The sequence below is a fragment of the Phyllostomus discolor genome, chromosome 14 (assembly GCF_004126475.2).
Source record: "Phyllostomus discolor isolate MPI-MPIP mPhyDis1 chromosome 14, mPhyDis1.pri.v3, whole genome shotgun sequence".
Classification (NCBI taxonomy): Eukaryota; Metazoa; Chordata; class Mammalia; order Chiroptera; family Phyllostomidae; genus Phyllostomus; species Phyllostomus discolor.
Window position 1 is genome coordinate 24,862,425 of NC_040916.2, and position 21,941 is coordinate 24,884,365.

General features: G+C 60.9%; 1 protein-coding gene across 1 annotated transcript in view; it reads right to left on the bottom strand.

The window, feature by feature from the left end:
- Positions 1–8,473: 8,473 nt before the first annotated feature.
- Positions 8,474–21,941, bottom strand: part of MPZL1 (myelin protein zero like 1) — a 32,956-nt gene continuing 19,488 nt past the window's right edge. The window contains exons 2-6 of the mRNA XM_028530774.2: positions 20,586–20,752; positions 17,951–18,164; positions 17,095–17,227; positions 14,618–14,720; positions 8,474–9,161 (exon numbers count right to left, since the gene is read on the bottom strand). Of these exons, the coding sequence (XP_028386575.1) occupies positions 9,060–9,161; positions 14,618–14,720; positions 17,095–17,227; positions 17,951–18,164; positions 20,586–20,752 (719 nt within the window). The 3' untranslated portion in view covers positions 8,474–9,059. The remainder of the gene's footprint in view (positions 9,162–14,617; positions 14,721–17,094; positions 17,228–17,950; positions 18,165–20,585; positions 20,753–21,941) is intronic.

A 21,941-nucleotide genomic window follows, 5' to 3' on the forward strand; every position in this document is an offset into this window, starting at 1 on the left:
ATAGAAAATGTTTGTTTTCAGATGTTCAGTTGTTCGGTCTTTTCCAGGTAGCACGGGGCTGCCGACTGTGAATTCTCCCCGTGGTGGGTGCGGGCGAGACGTGAGCAGACGCGTCTTCGTGGCGCCCGGCCTCGGCTTCCGGAGCCCTCGGGGGCCCCCCTCACCCCCACGCCAGCTCGCCGTGGGAGGAAGGGGAAGGTAGAGAGTGGAGACCTTTGGTGGTTCTGATGAGCAGCAGGTCTCTTTTCCACGCACAGACTCTGTGCGCTTTCATCTTAAACGAGGCGATAGCGTTCTTTCCCCGATGGAGCAGCTGGCCGGAGCCGTCCTCCATCACAGCCGCCCCCTACGGTGGGGTGGACGTGGTGGGGGGGAGCTGCTCTCGCCGGAGGTCTGCACCTCTGAGGGCCCAGGGCCACGTGTGTGTTGCCGCAGCCGCCCTGCTGCCACAGCCCCTCACGCCGCAGACCCAGCCAGCCACCTCTGGCAGGGCGTGTGGGTTCTGTTCGTTGGTTCCCAGTGTGTCCTGGCCCTGGAAGGGGGCCCCTGTGATGACACGCACCCCCAGAACACAGTGACTGCCGGGGCAGGGCCCACACGGGCACCCCTTCAATAGGCCAGGATTTCATTGTCCTTCTGGGAAGGAGACAGCGGTGTATTTCCCCTCCACGAAGGAGGGTGGACATCCAGACGGCACCAGGAGGCTGGCCCGGAGGCCTGGGCCCCGGGCACAGTGGAAGGGCGCCGGCCAGGAGAGCCGAGGGTTGGGTGCCTTGACATGAGCCCCACAGGAGCAGACTCCGAGGCTGTGCCGCCTGCCCGCCTGCCCTCTCTGGTTCTGTACTTGGGCAGGTGGGCGGGCGTGGGGGGGAGGGCATGACCCTCCCTCCTCCACAACCTCTCAGACGCCTTTCACTGCCTGTGACCGAGCCAAAGCCGGAGCAGGCAAGGCTGGAGGCGGAGGGTGGAGAGGCCGGCTGTCAGTGGAAGTGCGGGCACGTGACTCCCCAGCCCTGGTGGAAACGCTGAGGACAGAGGCAGAGCCGAGCAAGGCTTGAGGGCAGGTTAAAGACTTTACCTCCCACGCGCCTGAATCCAGAAACGTGTGCAGCGGGCTTTATAGGAACCCTGACTATGCCCCTGGCCAGTTACATGACCGCCGCGTCCGTTTCCTGGGGCGTAAACTAAGGTGGTGAGCAGGTCCCTTCCCTCCCCATCCGGCTGTGATTCCAAGGGGCGGCCATGGGTGCATCCTCTTTCCAGCCAGCAGATGGCAGCACCCGCTCTGTGCAGTGGCCGCCACCCAGGGAGGAGCTTCTGGTCAACCTCTCTGAGCCTCGGCCAGCGGCACTGGGAACCACTCCGGCTTCCACAGCCGGTCCCCTCGTTCCCGCAGGCGGTGCCGGGCATCAGGCTCTCAGGAGCATCACTTGAGAAGGTAGATTCTGGCGGCAGGTGTTTTTAGGAGAAGGCAGACCATCCCTGAAGGCCGCCGGAGCAGAGAGGAATGGAGGCGTGGAGGAGCAGAGAGGAATCTGTCTTTTGTTTCCCCCCAAACGTGAGCCCTCGAGCGCGCTCAGGGACGTGCAGGGGGCGGAGGCTCTGTCCCCAGCACTACGCCAAGTGAGTGCTCAGAAAGGGACTATGAATTGGTGAGTCCATCAAAGAACAGTTCCAACTGATGATCTCAAGTTAGTCCTTCGTTCCCACGGCTGCTGAAGGCCCGGCTCCACCCCCACCCCGAGCTCTGCAGTGACCACACAGTCACTTCTCCTCTCGGTTTCAGCTGTGCGCCCTGCACAGCGGGCAGGCTGAGCCGGCTGGCCTGAGACCCCTGTTGGTTCCTCCACTTACAATCCCGTTGTTTGTCCTCAGGACGCCCAGTGTCCTCGCTGGGAGCGGGAAGCCCTCCAGGCCTGGCTCCCCGCCGGGTTGAGTCCTGCGACCACCCCAGCCTTTGGGCTGGTCCCTCCAACTGAAGGTCTCTACCGGAGTCTTTTGGGTCTTTCCCAAATCCTCCGGCCCCAAAGCATCTTCTCCCAGCATGCCACTCGGGTTGCGTCCATCTGTCCGTCCTGGTCATTCTCCAGCAGTCATCTGTCCTTCGTCATCCAGCTGCTGTCACGTGACTGCGTGGCGCTGTCTGTCTGGGGCTGCTTCCTCTCTCAGCTCCTCAAGGGCCGGGTTCTGCACCCTCAGCTCTGCCTCCCCGGTGCGTGGCCTGGGGGAACCATATGAAGGCCGCGCCGGCTCCGTGCGGTTCTCGGTAGCACCCGGCACTGCACGGTGTGAGGGGCGTGGCAGCAATCACACGGTGATGGGGTGACCAGGTGTGTGCTCTCCACCCCCTGGGTAGTGGCAGTCCCTGGGACCACCCTGGGAGAGGTACCCCCCACCCCACCCTCCACGCCCCCACAGCGAGGGGAGAGGGGTGTGAGGAGGTTCTGCGAGCGTGTGGGTGTGACCCGGCTCATCCCTACCCCTGTGCTGTCCAACACAGCTTCCCGCCAAGAGGGCGTGGTCTCTCTCCACACTGCCCATGCCCTGGGCCGAGGCATACCCTTGACATGTGGTCAGTGTGGCCGAGGGTCTGCATTTCACGTGTGATGCGGTTTTAACGAAAATGTGTCTCGATGGCTGCGGGGGGCCCGTGCGGCGCTGTGACGGCAGGAGCCCCGGAGTGCGGCCGCGGAAGCCCCGGGACGTCGGCCAGGGCCGTTCTACAGCGGGAGCCGAGACGGCTGGGAGCGGAGCGGGGCTGGCGGTGGAACAGACACCGCACCCGGCCCGGTGAGCGAGCGGCTTCCGAGCTCCTGTCACCCCCGCACTCCCAGGGTGCCCGCTGGCACGTGCTTCACAGCGAGCGGAGGTGCCTCCCACACCTCCCCACCGGGGGCTGGGCTGCTCCCTGTTTTTGGTCCCTCTGCCCCCGCAGGAAAGGGCCGCATTTTGCAGGGACTTGAGCGGCCAGGCCAGGGAGGAGGCCCGAGCGTGGCCTAGGAAGAGCCATCTCTAAAAGCCGGAGTTGAAACAGACGCACAGTTGGCAGCAGGGGCCCGACTCTGGCGTTGTCTCCCTGGGGCTCGTCAGAGGACGTGGAAGGACGCCCGTCAGCTCTGGCCAAGCCGCTCTGTTCCAGAGTAACTCCTCTCCCTCGGGCTTCTCCTCTGCTGCCCCGCCTCGGTGAGCCAGCGTGCGATCATCGGCTCAGCCCCCTCGTCCCGAGCCTGGCGTGTCCTGAGGCGTCCTGTGTCAAGGGGGGGACACCCACGGCGTCAGGACACAGAGCAGGGGGCCCTTGCTGGTGGCCACACCTGTGTGTTTGCCAGAGGTCCCGTGGGCTCAGGGCCACGAGGCTCAAGCAAGCTTCTCAGAGACATGTCCGCCTCTGCTGGGGCCGCTCCCTGCGGTGACGGCCGACGTGTGGGCCAGAGAGACCGGGCTTTGGCTCGGGGGCATCCAGAAGCGTTCAGAGCAAACCATCTGGCCCGCTGCTCTGGCCGCAAGAGCAAGGGCGGGGCTTTGCAACACGTCCCACATTCCTCTGGGCCCAAGCGCACATTCTAAGAGATGCCCTACAAAATAAATTAGGATTTTATGTGCCTTCGTATCTAGTTGAAAGAAACTCTGTAATGAAAAACAAAACAAAACAAAACACACCACCACAAAAACTCTCTCCAAAGCCAGAGAAAGCAAGGAGGATGGATCTGGATTCAAAACTCTGGGTCCTTGGCATCCCTCCTTAGCAGGCGAGGGACACCTCGGGCCCTAAGCAAGCCAGCCTCAGCTGGCGCTGTCCCCACTCCCACAGGCACAGACGCCTGAGGTCACTCAGTGCCCTGAAGGGCCAGGGAACCAGGGCCGTGGCCGCCACACGCTCTGGAGCGAGCGCAAGACCGGCTCCAAGGCCAACTCGGTGAACGTGACCTGGCAGGCTTCCGCTTCCCAGACGCACGGAGGTCAGAAGGCACCCCAGCCCTTCCTCGCATTCTGGAACGCCGCAGGCCTGCTCCGCGAGACCCCCCTGGGGGAGGAACAATGGTTCTCACATCCTGTTTGCGGGCAGAACTGAAGCGGGAAGCGGCAGCTCCCGGGGGACTCCCCGAGGCTGAGAGCGGTGGGTTTACTTCCTCACAGGCACAGCCGAGGCCCCAGCAGGTGCCGGAGCACCCCCGGGCCCCTGGCCCCCCCGTCCCCAGTTGCTTTTTTTACAAACCAGGTCTCAGCCAGGCTTAGGGCCACGGCTCCCCCACCCACACCCCGAGGCCTCAGGAAGGATGTGAGTGGGAGCACTGGGCTCGGTGGCCACCGCCCCCGCCCCAGATGGGGGGCTGGGCATTTCTAAGGCACCAGGAAGCCTGTCTCGTCCTGGGCTGCCTTTGACTGGCACTTGGCCTTTGCTTCTCGAACAGCCCACGAGGACAGAGGACTGTTCCGGGGTCACGGGTGACGCAGGGAGACAAGAGGCCTGGAGACAACCTGCGTGCCCGGGGATGCGGCCCTGGTTCCAGAGGCGACGGTCTGTCCGAGTAAGAGAAGACCCTGTGGGGGCCTGGGGCGGGGGGTGGCCAACAGCCAGCGGCCCGTTCCTACCGCACACGGGCGTGCGAAGGGGAGAAGCAAACTGCAGGGCGCCGGGACCCCAACTTTGCGTTTAGAACAGGCACGCCCGCTGTCGAGGAACCCCGTTTCAGGCCCGACTGGGAGGAGCCATTTGTGAAAGGCCACGTTTGAGGCCAGGACATGTGAGTCCGCACTGGGTGTTGGGGGGCAGGAAGGGACGGTGTGTGTGCAGGCGCTTCGAATGCGTTTCCCTTAAGGGTGACGAGACACCGTGGTCGCGCACCAGAACGCCCCTTCTTCAGCAGATGCGCCCCAAAGAACGTGGCGGCAGACTGCCACGATTCGGGGTTCGCTGTGAATGGAGAGGTGACCGCACTACGCTCTCTTCTCGAGTGCACGTTTAGAGTTCTTCACAGTAACAGATCTGGAACACGCAGGAAAAGTGGGGGGAAGGGCGCCATGAAGTGGACGGTCAGTTCCTGACACCACCTGGCTCTTCGGTCCGTCCATCTGTCCGTCCGTCCGCCCGAGCTACAGTCACCCAGAGGGCTCAGAGGCCAGCCGCGGCCCTGAGCGGGCAAGTGCTCCCCAGGCCAGAAGCCGCCCTCGGAAGTTAACAGGGTGTCGTCAGCGGGCACGGTCGCCGGTGGCTTGGAAACAGCCCCAGCAGCAGCTCCCTGAGACCTGGCTCCCAAGTGGGGGGGACGCACGCAGACGGGACAGCCCGCAGAGCCCCTCGGTGGGTGTGGCCACCGGAGCTCACTCCCTGGGGGCCCTGCCAGTGGTCACTCCTTCTCTCCCCGAGGAGAAAGCGGCACCAGCCAGGAGCTTGTCCGCAGGCGCGGCAGGCCCTGCAGTGGACCCCAGCGCGTGACTAGTGGGACGTTCCTGGGGGCACAGCTCTCAGCAGACGGAAACGCCGTGTCGTCCTCCGACGTGAGAATGAGGGCCGCACTCAGGCTCCATCTCTGGGCCACCTGACAGCCACCTCCCTCGTCCCCGGGGCACAGGGAGGAACCGCAGGTGGGCACCCCGATGACAAAGTGAGGCCCCTCTCCGTGGCGACAGGTGAGAACAAGGCCTCGGGCACCAGCCGGACCTCCCTGCGAGTCCTGCGCCCTGAGCCTGACACCGTCCTTCTAAAAGCGGGTTTGAGACCGGGGCTGTAGAGAGCGAGAAACGCCCGGTGCCGGCACATGAGTGTTCAGTCCTGACGAGGTCACCGTGTGTCACCCGCTGTGGCGGGCTCCCTGGGCAGCACACCCGGTGCTCCGTCTCCTCACGTTTCGCCCCGGACGGCCCTCGACACAGGTCTGCTGGGTGGCTGGCCCACGCAGCCGGCTCACCCGGACAGAGCTCCTGCGAGGCGCCGGGTGGGAGCTGTCCCCAGCACAGGGGACAACAGAGCAGCCAGCCGAGGAGCCGAGTGCTGGCCTCTGGGTGCTGACGGTCTGGGAGGGACAGCAGACAAACGTGTGTGTCGGTGGGCGGGAGAAAAACAGAGCAGGGTTCGGGGGGCTGAGGACAGCAGGCTGGGGGCGGGGCTGCTCTTTTCCGAGTGACAGAGGGCCCTCCCAGGAGGTGGCACCGGGGCACAGCCTGAGCAGAAGCGGGGGAGCAAACCCACGAATCTACGCCGGGCGTGAGCCCCGGGCAGATGGGGGGCAGGCCGCTGCGCCGGGCGTGGGATGGACGAGAGGGCCTTCAGCTCTGTTTCTACGTCATCCAAAATGAGCACACAATGCAATGCAGTCGTTGAAAAAGATGTATTAAAATATGCACAAAAGTACAACCATTGACAAAGAAAACAACAAGTCATGGACCTGGTGGGTTTCCCCAGCGAGATGCCGTCCCACTGAGCAGCGACAGAGGGTTCGGAATTTAATCTCTTAGTCATCAGTTTCGGGTGCCGCCTGACAGAAGTCACGTGTCCTTGTACGAGGTCTTGTTCCGCCCGTGAGATGCGGAAAGGACCCTCCCATTTAGAAGCAGCCCCACTGTGGCCATCTGTGGCCAGGGACAGGAGCTCGGGGACACAGGAGGAAGGGCCTAAAGACCCACAGCGGGTGGCGTGCCGTGAGGAGGAAGTGAGACCAAGTGTGAGCCACCCCCCCCTGCCAAGAGGAGCCTGTCCCAGAGCCAGGGCCTGCGGCCGGGAACTGCCGGCCGGGGACTGCCGGCTGAGGGGCCCTCTGCCAGGTGCTGATCGGTGGGCCGGGGGGCGGGGCTGGCCGGGTGGGGAGGTCACAGGTCAGGCAGGAGGCAGCCAGTGTCGGTGTGGGAGTGCCCGCGGATGCTGGGGGTGGGGGCAGCTCTGGTCCTCCCTCGAGAGGAGAAGCGGGTGCTCTCGCTGTCAGGGTCACCGGGAGTGCACGGGGGGCGGGGGGAGTCACAGGGCCTGGGGAGGAAGGGCGAGAGGAGAGCACCCCTTTTCTCTGTAAGAAGCGGCTGGCAGGCAGCATCACGCGGAAACCGCACACCTGGCCTGGAGACCAGGTGCGTCCTTTCTGCCTGAAAGACAGGGGCTCACCAGAGCACCATCGCATCCGTTTGGAGAGCACACACAGTGCCCCAGCCCGCCCTCCCCTGCCCCTACCCCCCCCCCCGTCCCAGCGCACACACACACACACACACACACACACGAGAAGGCTGCTGGCCGCTCCTGGTTTCAACCTGGATGCAGGAAGTTCAGGGGGCGAGGGGACCAATCCAGAGCCCTGCGGACACGTCTCGGGACAAGCACGCCGCATCCCTCGCTGGCGCTGGGCCCGCGAGCCAGGAGGAGGGTGCAGGGCCGGCGGATTTCCCTCCTGCCACACCCGGCCCGCAGCAGCCGTCACCGGCTGCAGGACGCACCGTGTATGGGGTGTGAGTGCGGAGCCCCTTCCCGAGCTTGTGGAGGGAGTGTCGGCCGGAGCGGGACGGGAAGGACCGGCGGCTCCTCAGGGAGCAGAAGAACACCAGCCCGCGGAGGGCCGGGAAGCTCCCGCGTGCGCCCTCGCTCTGCTGTGTCACCTCACAAACGCTAACTCCTGCTTCTGCCCCCTAAGGGTCCCCTTGCAGCTTGGCCTCCGGGCTCCCTCCCAGGTGGCAGACGCCCACAAGGAAAAGGAAGCAGCTTGTGGCCGACCTCGAGCTGAAGGGGAGAAAAACGGACGTCCCCACGTGCCCCAGCATGCCCTTGACCTCCCCGAAACTGCGGGCTTTCGGAGCATTTTAAATTAAAACAATGCTGTTCCTACAAAGTAATCCAGCAAATGGAGCGCTGGCCCATATAAATAAGGGTTTCGTGATCTCACTCTGTTGTCCTTCCCGGGAAAAAGAGGAATGTTAGGTTGGGGGTGGGGGTGGGGGTTGCCAGCGGGACAGAACGAGTTACTGGGGACGACACCCGAGCCATCGAGAGTCCCTCCTCTCGTCGTCCACGGCTTCCACCCACGGGGACAAACGTGGAACACGAACAAACAAAAAACAAACGAACAGGAAGAGAGAAGATTCCCAAAGCGCAAGTACTAGCTCTGTGTGCTGCCCTAGAGATCCGGCCGGCCGTTGACCTCGGGGGTCTGGAGGCAGCATGGAGCCAAGGCTGACGCCCCAGGAGGATGATGAACCCCAAGGGAGCGCCCTGGGCTCCTGGCCACGGCTCCCACGAGACCCCGCTCTGCCGACTCAGGAGGAAAGGAAACTCGGCTCCCCGGCTGGGGGGGGCCCTGGTCTCCAGCAGGAGGACTCTGGGAAGAACCTAGCAGGTGCCAGCCCGCTCCTCAGGCACGGCCTGTGTCCTCCGCCAAGGACGTGGAGATGGCACTGGCCCACCTGACCTCTGGCCGCCACCTACGCTGCTCTGCTACGATGAACGAAGGCGCCGATGTGGAAGGGGAGAAGTATTCAAGTCCAAGTGCACGGCACAGAGAGTGAAAATGCTCAGTGTTTCAGAGGGAAAAAAATCATCAACCAAAACTTCTCAAACTGTCCCCGAATGGCACAGCTCACGGGTGTCCCCTAAAAACTACCACCAGTAGTCGGAGCGGGTGGTGGGTGGCAGGCCACCCGGGGCGTGTGTGTCTCTCGGGGTGCCTGCGCTCTCCGACCACGGTGTCCGCTAAGCCTGGTTCAGCCCTCGGGCGCAAGGGCCATGTCTGTGGGGACGTGAAAAGGTGGCTACGATCTCCGAGAAGGCCATCCATGCCCAAGCGACGGAGACAGGGAGGCCGCCGAACTTCCCCAGCTGCACGTGACCCTGAACACAGAGCAGGACGAGGAGCAGCCGGGCGGCTCGCGTTTACGTGCACTCGGACCAGCTCCTCGGCATGCGCCGCCGGCTCCGCGCCTCGGCGGATTAAATAGAATATTTACACGCGTCCTCTGTCCACGCCTGCTGCTCCCTCCGTGTGCTCGTCCTCGGCCGAGGCCACGGGTGGTGGCAGGCGGCGTTTCCACACCAGAGTCCAGTGTGACTTTGTCTCTTGCTTGGGACACGGCCCGGGCCTTCTCTCTCAGTTTTTCCGGATGTCCGCGTACACCACGGACTCAGACTTGTTGACCTTGTCGCTGTGGGGCCCGCCGGAGTGGTCTAGCTGCGCGTAAATGACGGGGCCCTGGGGGAGAGAGGTCAGGTCAGAGGTCTGGAAACCTGGCGGTCCCGTCAGGGGCCCGGGGTGGGGGGGGAGGGGCAGCGTCGGGGTTCCAGAGCGAGACCCCTCTTTGGAAGGCTTTCAGGAGGACGTCTTGGGAACCCCCTGTCCAGGACTGACTTGAAAACAAGATTGCAGATACCTGTGAAATTTCCACTTGGAAATTTCTGTAACCATGCCATATTCCTTCTCTGGAAATGACCCTTGTCTCAGATGACCTGGCACAGACCTCCCCGCCCCCTGTCCTTGGGCTCAGTGTCTTAAAGAGTGAGACGGGCACTTCTGCCAGCCCGAGACCCATGGGCACAGGAGCCCCAGGGTGACACCCCGAGGAACCCACGCACTGGCTGCCCCCCAAAGACACAGTCTGACCCGGCCACTTGACACAGATAGGTACTTCCAAAGGTTTCAAACCTTCTTCCACGTGCCTGCTTATATGGTACAACTCTTCCAGTCTGATCCTATCACAACTAACGAGAATACTGCTTCGTTGACATCTAAGATCATGTAACTGTTTCTCCCATTTTAAGGTAAAAAACGGGGTGGCAGGCTCTCTGGACCTGGGAGGGAACCCCAGATGGGCTGGAGTGGAGGGGCCAGCGGCGAGCGGCCCGGTGCCCGTGGGAGAGCCCGGGAAGCCTGGCTGCCTGGGGCAGGGCAGGGCGGGGCAGGGGGAGGTCGGGGTGAGGCGGGGGGTTCAAACACCTGACCGGTGGCTGCACGTCGAGACCTGACAGTCCCGGAGACTCTGAGGTCACAAACGGCAGCCAGAAAAAGAGGAAGAGCCCGCAGCCAACGTTTCTCCTGGTGGCGGCTAACACCGCGCCTAAGCGCCCAGCTCTGCAACCCTGAGCTCCCGTGAGCTCAGCAGCTGAAAGCAGGTGGTCTGGCATCAATGCCCTTCCTGGCCGGAGCCGCAGGGCCCCATCCTTCCTCAGTGTGTGAGGTGGGAGGGGTCCGGTGGGGTCCGGGCAGCAGCTCAGCTGTAAGGCTTTGCACCGGCGCCTCCACTCCTGGAGGTGCAAACAGAGTACCACCGACCGGGGCTAGACCCGGGAGGGGAGAGGCAGCCACACCCGCAGCCCCGCAGCTTGTCACCGCTAAACCAGCCTCTCCAATGGCGGTTAATGTGGCGTTGCACCTCCTAGGATGTGGCGAGAATGCAGCGAGACGAGACTCTGTCTATGCATTGAGCCGTTTCTGACACCCTTTCCACAGACACCTGGTTACGTCAGTGCCCTTAAACTACCCGAGGTCGCGGATGGCGGGAAGCAAGCAGCCAGGCTCCGAGTGTGTCTCTGGTCTGCGAGCGACGGATGGTCCCGGTCTGTCGTGGGCGTGTGACCTCACACCGCTCCTGTGGAACCAGGGACCCTCTGTGTGCGTCTCAGGGTGCAAGTCCAAGAGGAAAAGAAGTTTAAAAAGAAAGCAGCTGTTTCCTACTGCAGCCGACCCTCGCACAACACAGGTCTGGACTGCGTGGGCCCTCTCATTCAAACGTTTTTTTCAATAAACATATTGGAAAATTTTTTTTGAGGTTTGCAACAATTTGAAAAAAAAAAACAGATAGACTGCATAGGCTAGAACTATCAAAAACATTAGACAGCGGTGTGCCGTGAAGGCACGGAGGATGTGCAGATGCTGGTCTATGCTGTCGTTTCCCGCCATAAAACGTGCACGACAATGTCCGGTCGGCTCGAAGTAGTTAAGTCGTGGGGGATCGGAAGCGACCCGTGCGTTTTCATGGCACCGAGTGCCGGAGCCCCTCCCCCTCCCCCACCTGCCCAAGGGCCAAGTGCACCAGGACCAGAACGAAACGACACGTCCTCTAGCGAACCGACCCCCGCTGCAGTCGCTTCTGAGAACAGGACAGGCCCTGAGATTAACTTAGCCAACTGCTGGATAACGACGCCCCTGTCATAGTTCATGAAGACCCCTCGGAGTGCTCAGGGCGTCCACGGGAGGGGGACCTCCCGCCCTGAGACAGGCTGCACACGTGGCTGCGGGGACCTTTCCGAAGGCCAACCTGGTGTTCCGTTACAGATGACGAACAAGGACAGCAAATGGACACAATGGTTGAATGACCCTCCAGAAAATGCCCGAATGTGGGCGGGGCCCTAGGAGTTCCTCTCGGGCATGGCCAGACTCTGGCTCCGGAGGGGCGGCAAGGTGGGGGGGTCGGCCCTGAGAATGGGTGCGGTGGGCACGCTCACTCACTGGACAGTGGGCCCCCTCGCTCCTCTGCTTAGCTCCCTCTGGAGACACCAACCAGCTCTCGAGAAAGGCCCCTCAGCAAGAGAAAGGTCCCCCAATGAAGCCAGCCACCACTTTAGACGACCAGTGCAGCCCGCTGCCCGGGGGGCACAACCTCCGACCAGGTCTGAGAGCCTTGGTTGTGAATGGAGAACCGAAGTTGCCGGGTGTTGGAGGGAAGCTTCCAGTGTGAGACAAAGAAATTACACAAGAAAAGGGGGATTCAAGAGAGAGCAAAGTCAAGCATCAGAAGACAACTTAAAAAAAATACATCTTCCTGGCTGGCGTAGCTCAGTGGATTGAGCGCGGGCTGGGAACCAAAGTGTCGCAGGTTCGATTCTCAGCCAGGGCACATGCCTGGGTTGCAGGCCATAACCCCCAGCAACCACACATTGATGTTTCTCTCTCTCTCTCTATCTCCCTCCCTTCCCTCTCTAAAAATAAATAAATAAAATCTTTGAAAAAATAAATAAAAAATAAAAAAAAATACATCTTGCAGAACAAGAAAGAATGATACTCTCCAAGAGATGCAGCTGTGCACCCAGGAAAACAAAGCCGGGCTCCTCCGATCGGAGAAGAAGAAATGCTCTCTCCAGCCCGTCGGGGCCAGGCCCAGCGTCCAGGGTGGTCACAGGCCACTCGCCACCTTCGCCAGCGTGCTGGGTGTGTCGCTCTCCCCGCCTGTGGTTCTCAAGACGCAGGAACGGAAGTGGCACTTTCTCTGCCCCGGGTCCCCGGACGGAGACGGAGAGGGAGGCCAGTGTGAGGGACCTTTCACTCACCACCGCCTTCCTTCTGCCCCTCGCAGCGTGGACAGCAGCTGCGCCCGGATTTCCCCAAACAACGGGGGTTTCCTCAGAGTCTTCCTTAACCCTATGGGGCAAGAAGCTGCGGTGGCGGAGGGCCTGGTGTAGGTCCTGCTTCCTTTCGGTGTCCCTCCCCGTGATTAACAAATACAGATTTTGTGTGTGTGTGTGTGGTCCTCCTCAAAAAAGAGAAATCGCTCTTGAAAATTTTTTAAAAAGACAGCCGATAATAAATAATAAAAGCCGGAGAAATCTTCTAGAATGAACAAAAAGAGCGAAACAGAAACAAGTGAGAAAATTAAAGGATTGATCTAGGACACGGTCCAGTTTCTAGTAGGAATTTTAAAAAGAGAGAAAAAAATGAAAGGAGGAAAATTCCCAAAGAAAAATGGAAGAAAATACCCTAAAACCAAAGGATGTAGCTTTTGAATTATAAGAACCTGGTGTGTAGCCAGCACAATGAGGAAAAAAAAAAACTACCCACAACTTTGTGAGATTTCAGAACAGGAGGAATAAAAACCACCCGGAGAAAAGGGCAGCAAACCCAGCCCCACCCCCAGGGGCAGGAGGCGTGGCCGCCGCTCAGCTCTCGGGGCGGGAAAGCCAGCGGCGCCTCCAATGCTGAAAGAAAGGGATTCCGACCCGGAATCCCCGCCAACCAGATCCTCATGGGAGCTCGAGGGGGGAGGCAGCGACCTCCGAAGGGCTGACAGCAAGTGGACGACCCCCTAGCGCCAGAGGGCGGGGTCTGACACCAGGCTCTGGGGCTGAGCCTAGGTTCCCGCCGGGCCTGCGGGGCCCACCCGCACCCTGGCCTTCCCGGCTCCCCGAGGCTGTGGCCGTGTTCCGGGCTCCCCGCGCAGCCTCTGCCCGCACAGCCCCTGCCTGTCCGTTCACACGGCCCTGATTCTGATCCCGTGGCGCCCCTGTGCTTCCACTGGGCCCACACAGGTAATTCAGGGGACGCCCCCGTCTCAGGCCTGCCTACCCAGCTGCAGGGCCCCTTTCCACTGGTGAGGTCCCAGCTCCCACGGGGCCCACGGGCGAGGATGGGGGCCCCTTCAGAGGTCATTCCTTTGCCTCAGAACTTGTATCTCCCGTGCCCCCTTTCTCAGGAAGTTATGGAGGACACCTTCCACTGCCACACGGGAGTACACCGCCCAGGTGAAGACTTGCAGCCCCACGGCAGCGGCAGGGGGGTGGGAAAAGTCCTTGGAGGGGAGGCCCAGCACGACCGCCACCCAACCGCGCCGAGAGCGCGGCGGCGGAGCCGGACGCCGACAGGTGCGCTCCAGGAACACAGCGCCACCGGCGGCCGAGGAAGCGACGTGCGGGGGAGTGCTCAGAACTTCTCATGGGAGAGCTGCAATTTGTAATGCAAACGCGTACTCGGAAAACAAGTGAAAAAGCAAGGCAAACGTTCGCTCCATAGACATGAGAAAATTGTACGAGAAAGCAACCACACGTGGTACGACAGTGCAGGAGAGCAGGCACGCACCTCGGTGACGGACAGCTACCTAGATACGGGCCTCGGGGGAAGGGGCAGGTGTGCGTATCCCAGGTACGCGTGTGCCGGGGAGAAGGGCTGGGGAAGAACGAACTAAATTCTTATTTCCATGATATGGAGTCAATGACTACTATGGAAAAGTCTAGAGAAAGAAATATAATATGAAGGTTAGTACCAGAAGAAATGGCTGGAAGAACGGAAAGTGATTGGCTAGTATTTCTGTAAAAATGTGTTTCTCTCCCCTTCTCAGACCCCAGTCAGGTCGCTGGAAACGTCACAGTCCCAGCCTCGCAGCTGAACTCGGCGTTAACCTCAAGGTGGGCCCGCGCACCACACCCCCAGGGCGGGGGACTTCGCCTGGCCTGGGTACCTCCGTCCAGGAGAATCTAAACCTCCCCGGGTTCGCCACGCCTGCCGATCACGCAGCTACAGGCTGACTTTAGGTTTCTTCTAAAGAATTCACAGAAAATAACTTTTCTGTTTTATCAGGGGCACCCAGATCAACCTTCTCTCACTAATACTTGTCACGGAGAGCGCCTCGGTACGGAATGCGGTTCTCTGGGTCTCCTTCCCTGAGCAGCCAGAGAAGACTCGGTCGCGTCTGACGAAGCTGTCCCCTGACGGCGCATGGGAAGAGGGGCCGCGCCGGGGCAAACAGTCCGTTCAAGGTGCTCTACGGGGCGGACTCTCCTCTGCATATTGGCGTGGGGCCCTCCTAAAGCGCCTCTCTTTCTGTGTCCCTCCGTCCGCCCATCCGTCACTCCGTCCCGGCGTCGCGGCTCCTACTCTCTCCCGCTCCCGGGGTAGTGGCCGTGCCCGCCGCAGAGCGCAGCCCCGGGGCGGGCGCCCGTTACCTGGTGAGATCCAGAAGGCAGGCTCTTTACTAGACCCTCTGTGTCGGAGGGGGACTTCCGCGGAGCCTGCTTAACCGGTGACACACTCTCTGAGGTGCTGCAGCTGACAGGGTGGCAATTTGGAGAACAAATGTAAAACAAAAAGTGGTTTTAAATAAACGGAAACGAAAACATGGGAAAGCAAGTGATGACAAGGCGAAGGAGCAGATGCGTAAGAACAAAACACAACGAAACAACGGCATCGCAACGACCACGTATGCTGACCCCTGACCCCTGACGCTTGCTGGGCGAGTGTGAGCCCTTTGCCTGTCTCCAGGAGTGACGTTGGCCGGGCGGGGCTCTGGCTATGGTGATGAACGTGTATGCGTGGTGCTCTGTCCTGCCCCGCCATCCGCCCGCCTTCGGGACAGAGACGTAAGGGAGCAGGCTGTACCCCTTCTGGTGTGATCATCGAGGGGAACCTCTCCTGAATGCACTGCAGGAGTTCCGGCTGCCCGCCCAGCTCGCGGTCTTGGCCGTCTCAGTTCCTTCCATCCCCGCTTCCTTCCTCGTGTTTTGTTGTCCCGCCAATCACGGGGCTGAGGACCCCCCGGGGAGGTGTGCATGACTGACCGAAGGTCCCAGGGCTGAGCTTCCTCAGGGCACAAGCCCGTGTGGCAAATAAATCCAAATAAATCCGGGGCAGTGCGGGCCGGGAGGTTACTCCTCAGGGGTTCCCCAGTGAGATGTGTCCTCAGCAGAGCTCAGGGGCCTGGGGAGGATCCCATGTCAAGTGTCCCAGCCAAGACCGAGTGTGTGTGCGGTGCATCCCACTAACTGTGCCTTCTCTGTCTGACACGGGAGGTGAAAGGACCCAAACCAAAATGGTCTGGCTCTTCTAACACAAGGAGGGGCTCGGTCATTCATAGTAGTACAATTCATATATATTAAAAAAAAAAAGAAAGAAAGAAAACCAACACACACACACACACACACACACACAAAGGCATTTCACATGGAGAACACACGTAATCACAGTTGTAAACACCTGTGTGCCTGACGCCCCGCTTCCCCGGGGCGGCGTGCTCGGTGTGTTTCTGACACAAACACACACACACACGTGACACACTGGTGGACGGACCACAGGACCACAGGAGCTGTGGGGTTAGCTCGGAGCTGGCTGGTTGGTTAGTTGCCAGCCAGGAAGCTGGGCTGTACACACACGTGAATATTAACAGCAACGGGCAACAGGATTAGTTACCATGTGTCTAGTGGGCTGGAGGGAGACCCTGCCCCGCTACAGGCTCAGTGTGGCGTCTATGTCAGCTTTTCTCAACAAGTGGAGGAGAAGCAGGCTCTGATCCCGGCACACCGAGGCAGAAGGGCGGGGAGGGGGGGAGAGACAGAGTGAGAACAGCAGCATCCACAAGGCCGTGCAGGGTTCTCAGGCTCTCGCGCTCCCCGTGAGCCCGAAAGCAGGAACTACAGCGACCAGCCCGTCACCACCCCGGATTAGTCTCACGCTGGAAACCGACACACCAGTTATTTGTGATCGAGAGACGCTCACCATGCAAGAACAGAGGCATTCCAAGCAAGGACTGTCCGAGCTGGACCATTCAAGCTCACTCAAACACAGCACTCCTCCTAAGAGCTAGAACCGCAGAGCCCCGAGGGAGGGAGAGAAGGCGGGGGGCGGGTTCCCACCGTCCATCCACCAGCCAGGCCACCGGGCATGCAAGCCTCAGAGCGCAGTCCCCGCGGGACAGGGGAAGGTTAGCCGTGCGCCTGCCGCCCAGCCCGCGCCCTCAGCTGCTGGCGGCCTTCACCCTGCCCGACCCCGGCAGCCCTGCTCGGTTAGCTTCCCCCTGGGGCGGGGAGGAGAAGGCCCTGCGTCAGACGCACCCCGGGCTCAGGCGTGAACGAAAGGCCTGCTCTCCCCCGCCGCTGGTGCACGTTGGTGCCCAGCCCTCGCCGCCCCCATTTCGATGAGTCCCGCCATGCACTCAAGACAGATCAGAGCAACTCAGCTGCCAACCAAACCACAAAACAAAAGAACCTGCGTCATTGCCTCAGCTGGGGGGTCGTCTATTAGCACAACTGTCCTTGACTCGCCTGATAGTTGCCTGACTGAGAAGAAGAACCCGCCGCGATTATCGCCAAAGGATGAACGTTACTCTCGGAAACTGGGCAGGGGATGTCTGTGCGGCTTTGACCGCCAGTGGCCAGGTGGGCGGTACTGCAGCCGGAGCCCAGGCTGCCGAGCAGCTGGCGGCCCCAGGCCGGGGGCAGGGCCGGTGTGGCAGGGCTCGGGTCATAGTCCATCCACGTGGGCCACTGGCTTCTGCTCACCTGCGTCCGCACACCTCCCGCGGACACTGCCTGATTCCGGCAGGAAAGCACATAGTTGCTCGTTTTCCATAATTCTTTTCCCATAAAAAAATCCAGGGGCTTTTATAAACCCTCCCCCTCCCCGTGCCCCCAGAAGCAGCGTCTCTCACCCAGTGTAATCCCGCTTAGAGCTTCTCCTTCGGTAGAGGATGGCCAGGACCACGCTGGTGAGCAGGCAGAGGCCCACGACCACGGCGGTCACTGTGCCCACCACCGCCCAGACCGGAAACACGGGCAGCACCGCTGGGGACAGAGAGCGGAATCGTGTTACGGTCCGTTGTGACTCGGAGAAGACGTGGGACTTGTGACGTGGATGGGCAAGTGTCCCCCTTTGATGGTTACCGGACCCTCTACCACCCCCCGGACTGTGAGGCCTCAGGCTCCAGGTAACGGCACAGGGCTAGTAGCTGGCAAAGGATGAGATACAGTGAACTGGGCATTCCTGCACACACCAGCCCTCTCAATGTGCCAAGATAAAAACAAAACAAAACAAAAGCTGGGGTGCGAATCCCCCTCCATCTAGCCGCTGGCAGAGCAGCTGATGTCTCGGAATGAGACCCCAGAACCAGCGTTCCTGCTGCTTCTCCAAAAAGGGAAGAGACAGCGGCCGTGTTTTTGCAGAGGTTAAAACGTTCTGCCGGAGAACATCGGAGGAGTGCTAACCTCCGTCTTTCCCACCGCTCGGCCCATCGACCACAGCGAGGCCGGTCTGACTTCTAACCAACACCGGGTGACGAGCACCCCGACACGGGTCAGGAGGCCTCAGGTGGCAGGCAGGGGTGTACTCAGAGAGACTGGCCACACGGCCGGCGTGGGCTGCTGTCCCCAGCCCCCAGGCCCCCAGAAACGGGGCGCATTGCTGCAAAATGCCCCTCTCACACACACCCTGGGACGTCAGTCTCGTTTTCCACCCCAGCACGCGACAAAGGGGACTGAGCCATTCCTGCCAAGGCTCCCAGGAAGTACCTTTCTCCACGACGTAGAGCCGGATGTGTCCCGGCTGGGCGACGATGTCGGGAGGGTTTTTGACGTCGCAAATGTAGGTGCCATTGTGCATGAACTGCATGTTCTCGATGCTGATGGAGGCGTCTTTCTTGTCCAGGTCCCCAGCCCAGCTGATCCTGTCCTTGAAGGGCGGGTAGTTCCCGATGTACTCCCGCCCCTGGGAGTAGTGGAAGAACTGCAACCAGAAAAACGGGGCGCGTGAGCTCGCCCGGAAGGCAGAGGTGCCCACGCTCCCGTGGGTGTGCTGCCGAGGGCTCGTCACACAGACTCCCTACGGGAGACACTCGTCACCTTGCAAGTCTCGTGTGGAACCTAAGCCAGGCAGGGGTTGGGGAACCAAGGGGTTCAGTCCTGTTTCAGCTGCAAAAATACACTCGGGTGTCATCTCGAGTCCTGTCGATATCCCAGTGACGGAGGGATTGACACCCGTATCTTTATGAACGAGGGAATGGAGACTCAAAGAAGCCACTGGCCCCATCAGGGCCAGCGCTCCTAGGGTGACACCAGTGAATTCAAATGGTTTCGGTCCTCACCACAGCTCACCGTTAAGACACAGAAAGAAGCCTGACTATTGGTTAATCCGATGGGTTTCCCACGGAGCGAGGGGACAAAGCCCAGGCAACCCAGAAAGCTCTCACCGCCTTCCCAGGTTCGGCCTCTGGCCCCTTCCTTCCCCACACTCACGCTCACTCTGCAAAGTAACGTTGTCAAACCCAGCGCCCGGGAAGCCAGGTGAGGCCTGGCGGTTGGGGACCTGGCCCGACGCTGGCCTCGACGGGGCGTCTCCCTGGAGGCTTCCTGCTGGTGCCGTGGCTGGGAGGTGGGGGGTGGGGGTGGGGGGGTAGCGGTGGGGCAGGGATCTGTCCTCCAGCCCTGGTGGCGTTCCGACCCGGGCACTTCCGGCACCCCTCCTGAGTACTCGGAAACCCCTGTGCCACCACCTCCTGACCCCCGCATTTCATTATGTCCGAACCCCCCTCTACCTGCAGCGTCCCCGAGCTCCAGGGCCTCCCCAGCTGGCCCGCCCTCCGAGCCTGTCGAACTCTCCCACGGACTTCCCCCACCTGGGAGTCTCAACCTGACTGGTGGTCCACTCGACCTCCGGAGGGTCTCCCACCTCTGTGAATGCCCACGGGCGATGCTGGTTGCACACGCTGATCGCCTCAGGCTCAGCCTCTGCCCTGCTCTCAAGCTCCTCCAGCCCGCCCCCGCCCCCCCCCCCCACGATGCCTAAATGCCCACCGAAAACAACGCCGGTGACCGTAGCCATTTAAAATGCGTGCCCTGCGCTCACTGTCACCTCATCCTCAGGCAGAACCGTGAAGGCCCACGCTCTCCCCTCCTTGCACGGCTGTGACAGGTTCACAGACGCTGGCAGAAGACACAAGACGCCTGAAAAGGCTTCTCTCCGGGGAAGACGCAGAGACAAAGGCCCTCACTGCACAGGACGCAGCACGCAGCACGTTCCCAGCTGTGGCCCTTGCGCCCCGAGTCCCGCAGGGACGGCCTGGTGGATGCCGGTCCTCAGAGGCTTTGAGTGCAGCCAAGGGGCCCCACGCTTAGGGAACCCGAACCTTTTATAACGGGCAGCTCGTCCACCTGACCTCGCCCCACAGGGAGACACTACCTCTCCCATACGGGCCAGTAAGCAGACCTGTGCTCCGCTCCAGAGACACCATCGCTGTCTTTCTAGGCTAGTGGCACTGTGCAAGAAAGGCCACCACCGCCTCTGCTGGCCAGTGTGCAGAAACTCGAAGCACCTGTGGAAAACGACGCTCCTGACCGCCCTGCCAGGTGAGACTTGCCTGCCAGGAACTCCCCGAGGACACGGGGAAGCTCAGGACTTCAGCGAGTTGCCTGAGATGACAGGTCTTAGTCCCATGTCATCCTCACGACACCCTGTGTGGGAAGCTCCTCATCTCCATTTTGCTGGCCAGAGTCAGGGCCACCAGCCCTGCTGAACAAGCATCTAGCATCCAGCTGCCGATGCGCCTTCCCTGCGGCCTTCCGGCCCTGCGGCCCTGCGTTTCTGTTCGGCCACTGACCCCGGTGTGACGTCACCGACACGCCACTCTTACTTCTAAGGACTCCCCCAGGGAGAGCACGGATTGTTTCCACATTTCTGAGGACCTTACCGACCCACAGTGAGCTCCCAATGCAGACCGCTGAACCAGACGGACCAGGGCACGTCGAGAAACTCAGAACTGAATCAGAAAGTTGTGTGTGTGTGTGAAGAAATACCAATGAAAAGGGGGCGAATGGATGCTCCCCGGGGGCAGGGTGAGTCTTGATCAGCATCAGCGAGGCCCGCCAGGGGCTGCTCTGTGGGAAGGACACATGTCAAAATGGGCCGTGATGGTGGAGGAGATGGGGGGATGGCAGGGCGACAGCGACCCACAGGGACGAGGAAACCGGCTGCCTTTAAGGGAAGCCGAGCTGATTTTTTCTCTCCCTGGACAGCCTGGAGCAAGAGAAGGGCCCTGCAGTCTGATCGGTGGCAGACACGCTGGTTTTGGTAGTGACCGATCAGAAGGACAGGTCACCAATGTCACGACGGCAGACAGGACCCCGCGAGGTGGGACTAGGGTGCTCCTACCGACATGGAGGTGTCCGTCCCCTCTGGCTGGAAGCTCCAGGAGACCGTGGTCAACATGCTGGTGGTGTTCGCGGACTTGAACGTGCACGTCAGCTTCCCTTGCGTCCCATTGGCCACGTACATCTCTTTCGGGGTGTACACCTCCAGGGCGGACACGCCGGCGGTCACTGGGGAGAGGCAGGGACAGGGAGGCTCAGGAGCAGGGTTCGGCACGAGCGTGGGGAGCACGCTTTCAGAGAAGACGACACGGGTGCCAGAAAACGACAGGACACACACAGGCACCTGCTGCCCTTGTGCGCAGGGTCCTCCTGCGACGGGACCCCTGGCTGATGGCCTGGGTGTGTCGGGTTTCTGGGTTTTAGTGACAAGACGCTTTCACTAGTCCTGTAGTTTGTCCACCTACCAAAGGACCTCCCAGCTGCTTCTCAGACGGTCTGATTTTAATGGCATGCAGGCTGTAGTTCTACTACTTTTTTAAAAAAGGTTTGATTTATTTATGAGGGGAAGGGGGGGGAGGAAAGGGAGAGAAACATTGGTGTGTGGTTGCCTCTCACTCGCCCCACACGGGGGACCTGGCCCGCAACCCAGGCACGTGCCCTGACGGGAAATCAAACCGTGACCCTGTGGTTTACAGTCTGCACTCAATCCGCTGAGCCACACCAGCCAGGGCGGTTTTACTGCTTTAAATAGGTCTCGTACTTACCTGTTACCTTTCACTGGCTGGCGCAGGGAGCTTTTCCGTTCTCCATATTTAAAGCAATTAAAACTATTCTAGTTGGGTAATGTGTCATTTCAGAGCCGTGCCTATTATTCAGCCAACCCCTTTCCTACCAAGGACTTAAGGCAAAGGAAATCAGACAACACGGCACGCTGTCCTTCCTGAAAGCCTACCGCCCGTCCGATTTCCCTGGGGTCCGTGCCCCCTCAAGGGCCAGAGGACCACGCCGGTCACGCTCCCATTCACCCCGTTACAGCTTCCCAGTTCGCCAGAGCCCGGGCAATGGCACCGGAAAGGTGTACCACTCGGAATATAAAGATGGCCCCTGTGCACCAGATGCCTGCGCAGAGGCGGCCGCAGGGGTCACTGGGCACGGCTGCTTCACTCCAGAAGAGACCCCGTCGACCACGGACACAGTGGAGGCCAGCAGAAAGCGAACGTGGCCTAGGACTCGGAACAATGAGAATGGATACGGAAAATATGAGGAACAGCCGTCTTCAAAAGAAGGCGTTTGAAAGAGAAGTCCCTTAGAGGGAAGCCGCAAGTCGTGTTCCGGTGACTCTGGGGATGTCACGGATGAGCAGAACAGAGAGGGGCGGTGTGGCCCGGGCCGGAGGGGCGCACTCAGGAGGACGCAG